Below are 8818 nucleotides of genomic sequence, written 5' to 3'. Positions count from 1 at the left end.
AATAAAACAATAAGAATGACTATTCCTAGGGTATATATACACGAACAAAAGAGAGAGAGAGAAGAAAAAGAAGAAAAAAAAAAGAACAGTAAAAGAACCCAAAGACGTCAAACACAACAAGAAACATCGATATCATCCTCAAATTTTCATCCTATTTTCCAGCTTCATGGTTTCATCTCCATGGGAGAGAATATGTAGATGAAGATGACAAAACCAAATCGGAGATTGAGAATGGAAACCCAAGGCACAAATTCCTTTTGTCCTTTGGCATCATTGGATTTATGGTTTAGTTTTTTTCTTAAGTTCTTATTATGTTTTTCGATCTTGTTCTTCTTATTTTTCTCTTTTGGGGTTTTGTTGATTTTGATTTTTTCAGATTTTAATTTTGTTTTTAATAGAAGTTTACTTTTAGATTAGAAATATATCATTTGGTGTTGTGCTGACATCATTCATACCAGAAATCTGGATACTTAAGCATTTTCAAATCTAATGGATCACAATTACTGTCAAAATTAGTGTCATATATAGTGTCCTTTGAACCGGATTAGTCATGTTTATGTATGAATAGTCTCATTTAAAGACATTAATATAAATTAGAGTAGAATTTGCCAAAATACATATATATATATATATATATATATATATATTGTAGTAGAACTAGCTAGTGGCTCCTCTGCACTTTGTAAAACTATCGGTTATTGTCCACTATAATTGTTGATGTTTTAGGAGAAATTTTTCAGCTTTACGGGAGGACCACGTGACAGTATGACGTGGTCCTACATTCCAATCAAATATTGACACATGAATTTTATTAAGGAAAAATTACATCAGCTATTTTATCAAAAACAATTTTGGGTTTGTTGTTGCTTTTTAAACCCTAAACTATAAACCCTAAACCCTAGACCCTAAACCCTAACCCCTAAACCCTAAACTTAATCCCTAAACTTAATCCCTAAACCCTAAACCCTAAACCCTAACCCCAAACCCTAAACCCTAAACCCTAGTCTAAACTCAACAAAGACCCATGAAGGTCATTTCACAAAAAATAGAAAAACTTAGTTTATATTTTAGTTGTAATAAATCCAAGTGTCACTATTTGATTAGAATGTAGGTCCTCCTGTAGCATCTAAAAATTTCTCATGTTTTAGGTAGGTAGGAGAGTTAGAAATTTATGTCCACCACCGATATTTTTCATGATTTAAAATTTTGGGTTATATTAAATAAAATGTTTACCTTTAACCATCTGGTGTAGTAATGTTGGTCGAGCTGCTTAGTATGGAACCCTCATGTTAAGAGCATCTTTAACAATGCTAGCCATTTTTAAGTTAAATTTTAGTTAAATTAGCTAAAATGTCATTTTGGCTAGCCACTTTAGAAATGTGGCTGCATCAATGCTCTCTATTTTAGCTAGCATTACATCAACATTGTTCTTCAAATAGAAATTAAATAGTTTAAATATATTTATATATCACATAAAATATCTTACAAGTAATGCATTAAATTATAGCTAGTCTCATCTGAGTCATCTCGCTTGCTAAATATAGCTAGCGAGTAGCGAGATAGCTAAAAGTCATAATAGCTCAAGTTTGACTAGTCTGCTTGAGCTCCTAAAACATCCAAAAAAGCTAAACACGCTGTCTAAAATAGCTAAAGAGTTAAAGTAGAGAGTCTGTTAAAGATGCTCTAAGAGAATAAGAGTTCAGGTCTCAACTCCCACCAGTTTGTGGCCAACACGTTTGAGGGCATCTGGTTTCGTGTGCCTGCGGTAGAAGATTAGTTTAGCTTTTTTGGGATACTCTCGTGGATTAGTCCGATTTACTGACTGGGTGGGTGTGTTACTGATTTGTTAAAATAATCGAGATGACTTGTTGTCTCACTCCCAATAAAAAATGTTTACCTTTCTAAAAAAAAAGGTAAAATATTGTATAGTCCTTGTGGTTTGAAGTTGACATTTGTTTAGTCCTTATGATTTTATTTTAATCTGAATAGTCGTTAAAGTCACGATTTTTCATCCAAATAGTCCTTATGGTTTAATTTTAATATGAATAGTCCTTATGGCCTTTAATTGAGAAAATGAATCGAAATGACTATTTGGATGAAAAATCATGATTTTAAGGACTATTCAGATTAAAATAAAACCATAAAGACTATTTAGATGAAAAATTGTGACTTTAAGGACTATTCAAATTAATATAAAACCATAAGAACTTAACAGATGTCGACTTCAAACCATAACGACTATACAAATTTCAATTAAAAAAAAATGCAAGAATTTCTACCATTACCAATACAATACAAGTCTCATACATTACCAATACAATACAAGTCTCATACAATACTAGTGAAAAAAAAAATAGTTACATGAATAATCGAAATGATCAAAATATCTACCCATTTCGTAATCAAACGAAAAGCACAAAAATCTAAATATTTGTCCTACGTAAATAAAAAGATGGAAAAATGTCATTGTTAATTTGTTCAGTTAGACCAAGGCATCAATAATATTCTCATGGAGGCCACTCAGAAAACCATAATGTTATTGCTGCCATTGGGTCATTGTGAAATAATTTTCTGGAATCAAATTTATGCTCTCCTCATTCACTAAAAATTGACCCCATTTTTTTCACCAAACTTCCCCCTATGAATTTTGTACCTAAAATAAGTCAGATACAATAATCAACAATTCCCAAAACAAAAAAACAAAAAAAAAGAAAGAAAAGAAAATGACTAGTCGACTGGACCGACCTGAGTATTCCCGTTTTTCTTCCTACTATTTTTGAACAGCGAATCACATCCCTTTCAATCTTTCATAAGCAAAGCGTGAAGACCCGCGCTTTCTCTTTCTCTTTGTACTTCTCGTCCAACTCCTCAATATATCGTGAGACGCGATATTTTCGACTGTCGCGTCTGCGCAGGCCAAGGCCCAGCTGGCAATCGTCCGTAAAGGGACCCACTTCACGTGGCAGCATGCACTCGCCCGTTAAATGAACCCAAACCTCGCCACGTGGCGCAGACATGTGTGCCCTAACACGTGTCACGTATTCTCGAACGTCGTAAAACAGGACCACTTTGTCCTCATTATTTTCTCGAACTATGGTCAGGTGAACACCCCCTTCATCTACGTCGCAACAAAACTTGTGACTACCAGTGCGCGAGATGTATACATTTTAATACCGTATCACGTACAAATTAGCATTCCCGAAACTGCCCCTCGTTTTGTCCGCTACCAAATATTTACGTTATGCCTTCAATACGTGGCGACCATCCACAGCTTCTATACCAACGGCGCTGAATTTTTGGGGGAGAGATATTATTTTCCCCGAAAAGTAGATAACCCAATTACAACGGTCAGTTTCTTTTCTTTCCTTTTTCTTGTTTACAGTTACCGCGAGGTTAAATCCCTCCACGGACGATTCTACAGCACTGTTCTGTCTCGACCAGTGAAACTCCGCCACGTACGGAGCTCAGCTCGGTGGGTCCAATACAAACCTCCGCCATTGAACCTCGCGAAGCATGGAATCCCGGCCCCGCCACCCGAGATATTGAACTGAACTGAACTGCTAAACTGGATAAAAGAAAATTCTGACGTGTCGTTTTCCGTGAAAAAATAGGGGCATTTTGGTAGTTTCACAGTGGGGAAGCCTTATCCATTTGGAAGCGGCGAGCGCGAGCTTTATAAAAGCAAGAGGAAAGTTTCACAATTCTCATTACGAAGAAACCAACCCAAACCCAAAAACTCGTTTTTACAGAAAGAAACCAAAACCCTCTCCCCCAAACGCAGCGTTTTGAACCATTTCTTCTTGTTATTCAATGGCGACAAGTAAAAGCTACTACGCCAGGCCCAACTACCGGTACCTGCCGACCGATCACCACCACCAGACACTCGGCGGCGACTCGGCATTCGAACTCGACGAGTCCGACATCTACAACTTCGCCCGGTCCAGCTCGCCGGAGTACCGCAAGCCGGCGATGAGCTCCCGCGGGGCGTCGAAGAAGTCGTCGTCGGCCTCGTCCAAGCGCTCCGACGCCGGTGACCTTAGTGGCGGGACGGCGGCGTCGCTGCCGGTGGGGATTCCGGACTGGTCCAAGATTCTGAGGGACGAGTACCGGGAAAACCGGAGGAGTGATGACGACGACGACGTGGACGAAGACGAGTGGTCCGCAGGGAGCGTGCGGGTCCCGCCGCACGAGTTTTTGGCGAGGCAGATGGCGAGGACGAGAATCGCGTCCTTCTCGGTGCACGAAGGCGTGGGGAGGACGCTGAAGGGGAGGGATCTGAGCCGGGTCCGTAATGCGATTTGGGAAAAAACCGGGTTCGAAGATTAATTAGCAGAACAATTTTTTCCTTTCTGAATTTCCAAGAAGAAAAATTGCAGAGTTCCAGGAGGGGGGGTAATTTTACGGGAATTATTGGTTAGATTTTTTTTTTTTTCCCGAATTTCTTGTATCTTGTTTCTGAATTTGTTCACGTATTATTGTGACGGATGCGATCGAGATGATCCTTATTTTCATATATTGTAATGTAATCCTAACAGGGACGATTTTCTTGAAATTTTCTCGAGGTTAAATTTATTTTTCTGCTTGCTTGTTCAAGTTCTTGGTGGGTATAGTCTAATTTTGGTGGTAAATAAAAAATGGAAATTTAATGATTGGTGGGGTGGGTACGAAAATAGTGAGAATGACCCCCGTAAGAAAAATAATGCACATAAGAATACAAAGGTGTCAAAATCTACTGCTTTTTGCATTTGGCTTTTCTGAGTCTTGTCGTTTCTTTTTGAAATTCGTCGGGTGGTTCGTAGACTTTGGAGTTGATTTTTTTTGGTGTGTGCCAATTTCATTTCAAGTATATGGATTTATTTCAAATGTGGCGTAGGATTGAGCAGAGCTGGGGATGGTGTTGATTCTTGAATTGGTAGAGCAAGGGATGGTCCTCATGAGTGAGTATGGTCCCTCATGCATAACAAGGATACAAAGAAACTTTCCGATGAGACTGAACCGGCTATTAACTTCTCTTCATGAACGTAAATTTCAATTCAATCAAATTACGGAAATTATGAATACATTATCGTCACTATTTTGTAATTAGGATTATATCACGTTCGAGAGCATGATAAAGTTCATTAGTTTTGCAAAATTGTTATATAAAAGGGAGGTTTATTTGAGAATTCAATCATTTTAGTTTTTTAATACAAGGGCTAGAACGGCAGCCCCATTAACGAAACTTTATAATACAAAGGGAGGACATTGTGTCTAAATCCCATACTGTAAGAACACCCTAAAATACTAGGTATGTTTACAAAATCAATGCATTTAGCAAACACCATTTAGCAAAGAGTGTATTATTAACTACTCTATTTAAGAATTCAATCATTTCTTAAGACTATCTAGTTGCGTTTTCATTAAGTTTGTGCAGCGGATAGTTGCAAAGGGATACCCATTCTCCATGTTCAATAGATTAGTTAATTAAATTTTTTAATGAGGGAAATAACCAATTGGACAATGAGGATAACAATATTTAGTATGATCTAATCTAGCAAAAATAAAGAATTATCCAATCTCAAATCGTATACGTGAAATGGAACTTAGTCCTTAAATCCCTTCACGTGAATCTTACAACTATGTTTTCTTTCTTTAAGCTGTAATGAGATTTAGTGCACAAAAGGTAGCTTGTTGTTTACTACGTTAGGGAATTAGACCCTCAAAATAATTTGCATGGAAGAGAAATGCCAGCTTAGACAGGTGGGGAGACGTTGGTTAGAAACCAACTTGAAATTCATTTAACTTGTGACTATTTATGTTGGCTTCTTCTTTAAATTTCATGATATATCTAATCTTGATGAAGTATAAAGTGTATAGACAAAGAGATAGCAAGAGAATCATCATCTTATTCATTGATAGAAGCCCTTTATATAAGGAATTACACAATACCAATATGGTAAGGATATGAATACATAGATCTAGTCTAACTACATATCCTATTGGCATAAGACCAATGCACACATAAAAAATATCTAGAAAAATACAGAATATCCTAGAACACTCCCTCTTGTGCCGCGCGCTGATATGCCGATGGTGCTGATCTGTTGCCTAGTCAAAAACCTCGTCAAGTCACAAAAACCCTGTGGGAGAAAAACTGAACCTTGATCGTAGGAGAAAAAGAGTACAACGCACCCTTCACATTTGATAGTGACATGTATGTATGTGCTAGACTCCCCCTGAAGTTCGCACCTCCCCTTGATTTTTACATCAATCATAGGGCTCTTCTTGATTCTTACTAATCACGGAAATTTTAACAACTTAGCATGTCAATGCTCTTTAACATGTCTTCAAATGTGGCATTAGACAATGATTAACTAAATCATGCCGTATTGTCCTCAAATGATCTTTTACACTTAGATCTTGAGGAGAAGGCCGCTTGTGAACTCAAAACATAAGTTCGTGCATGAAATCAGATTTCCGCGCAGCGTGACCTTCAGTTACTAGAACAGTCGTAACTTCCTCTAGGAAATACATATGAACGAACCGTAAACGGTTTTGGAAACTAGACTCATTTGGCTTTCCAACCGTATATTACACACGTTTTGGTTCGTCAGGAGCTATTCACAAAGTCCCGTCGAAGTTGACTGTTTTGCCAAAATTAGATTCTCGGACAGATTCGTCCTACTTTACGAAAACGGCCATAACTCACTCAATATGATAGGTATGATCAAATGGTTGGTGTCTCTGGAAAGTAGACACATAGATCTTTCCAATGGTACCAATTTCACCATTTTCCAGTGAGTGAGATTTCCTGTAGGTCCTGTGGAAGGTCCCGTGGAAGTTGACCTACGAAACTTGGCATATTCTGATTTCGCTATTGATGTGTCTTTCTTATGTAGGAATAGAATAAGCCTCAACCTTTCATACCATTAATTATTGAAAAAGGAGTTACTGCCATTACATTGGCATTGCGTGGGCGCAAAGCTACACTTAGCTTTACAACTTTTCATTGCGAATGAGATGTCAAGTCTTTCGTATTGTGTTGAGTACATTGATGCGTCTTATTGTACTTAGATGAGAACTCCATCTCTTAACACATATTTGTCATCTTGCTTTAGACAAAACAACGGATCTCTCTTTAGAGCAAAGGCCTTGACTAATCATGGGAGTATATGTAGGCCTCACTTTCGTTAGAGCGCCTAAGCCCATTGATGAAAAATCATCATCAATACAGTCATCGAGTGCCTTATCGAGACTGTGTCTTCTCAAGATTTTTTTCTTCGAATGTTGATACATATTGACATCTCTTGATCCATCAAGAGTCCATGTAAATCCGGAATGAACACACAAAGGCATAATTCACCATATCCCTTCCAAATCAAGTAGAGTCCATGTGCGTTTTAATACATTTAGCAAACGCTTACTCCTGTGGTCTGGAGCCACTTGATTCGGGTGAATGAAGTATATTCAAGACCTTCAAGCAAATCTCTGATCCCATAGAGATGTTATTATGACCACATTCATAGGCTGCATGTTCAGTTATTCGGAAACTACCAAACTGACAAAGTAGTAGAGTGCAATGACATCCATTACGAGAGCATATCTCATCGTAGTCGATCCCAGTGCGTGTTTGTGAGAGACCTTGCGCCATAAGGTGAGTCTAAGCTCTTGTTCTCACTACGCTATCTAACAAAGGTATAGTTGATAGGGTTTAGCTTGCGGTGTCGGCATCACCTGCCCAAGGACCTATCGATCTCTTTGTTAATGCTGGATCGCATCTTTCCATTAGGCCAATCAACTAAGTTGATATCCATCAACTAAGTTGATATCGCATCGTTCCACTTGAACACTTGTGTTCTTGTCTCCCCGTAACGGCAGGAATATTGTCTCATCAAAGTGACAGTCTGCAATTTAGCGGTGAATAAGATTGCCTGACAAGGGTTCTATATATGCCGATTTATAGGTGGAGGTTCATATCCAACCTAAATACTTCTTCATCTCCAATGACCCATCATTGTACGCAGTGGCAAAGCGATTTGGCACCTAGAAATAACATCTAGTCGAGCTTAAGGATTGGTGATCCGTTTCAATCTTGTTTGAGCTCAAGGATTGCAATCCTGGTACACAGTCACGAGCTGTAGTACAAAAATATTCAATGATAGTGGGTCGTAGATGAATAGTAAAGCTGCATGCAAATATTGCATAGCCCCAAGACGCAATAGAAAGATTGGTGCGCATCAATAATGTTCGAGCGACAAGCTAAAGTTGCTTAGTCGTAGCCTCGGTGAGACCGTATTGCGTGTGAACATGAGGTACAAGACACTTCAACTTACATCCCGATAAACTTCTTTAAATAATGGGTAGTGAGCCCGTAGAAGTATAAGCAGCATAAGCAGCAGATAATAGTGTAACACGTGACCAGTGTGCTAACACTTCAACCAACACTATAAAGCATAAAAGGTGTCCGCAAGTTGGTTGTATCTATCTACATAATTTTATGTAAGAATAGAATGTTCACTTTTGTGTTATTTAGCGTAGGAGGGTCTCACTCCTAATTTAGCTAAAGAATAGGCTTTCAAAACGAGTAATGAGCATTGCAGGGGGCCAATGCGACATCGAGGAAAGGCCGGTGCACCTCAATTGCTTGAGGAATTGACCGGACGACCTTCAGGAAGTTAGAGTCGTGTTCGGGTGACGTCAATGTCCCTTGGGTCACCACCATGCTTCATGGTGATGTTAGATCGCGAATGTCTTCGTTTTGAGAGGAAGAATGGATGTCCATGAGAATTTCTTAAAATTTGGACTATTATATCTCTTCTAGGATGACCTTAATTGGTCA

General features: G+C 38.5%; 1 protein-coding gene across 1 annotated transcript; it reads left to right on the top strand.

Annotated features, from left to right (window-relative positions):
* The first annotated feature begins 3706 nt into the window (after positions 1–3706).
* On the top strand, positions 3707–4571 carry LOC101299444. The gene has a single exon (XM_004291527.1). It carries the CDS (start codon positions 3811–3813, stop codon positions 4324–4326), a length of 516 nt encoding a protein of 171 aa, XP_004291575.1. The 5' UTR covers positions 3707–3810; the 3' UTR covers positions 4327–4571.
* The last annotated feature ends 4247 nt before the right edge of the window (positions 4572–8818 follow it).

This window comes from Fragaria vesca, linkage group LG2 (genome assembly GCF_000184155.1).
Source record: "Fragaria vesca subsp. vesca linkage group LG2, FraVesHawaii_1.0, whole genome shotgun sequence".
NCBI classification, from domain to species: Eukaryota; Viridiplantae; Streptophyta; class Magnoliopsida; order Rosales; family Rosaceae; genus Fragaria; species Fragaria vesca.
This window is presented reverse-complemented; position numbering and strand designations above follow the sequence as displayed.

What these genes read in the sequence shown, in the direction of transcription:
- LOC101299444 (XM_004291527.1), top strand. Translation starts at nt 3,811, where the DNA reads ATGGCGACAAGTAAAAGCTACTACGCCAGGCCCAACTACCGGTACCTG.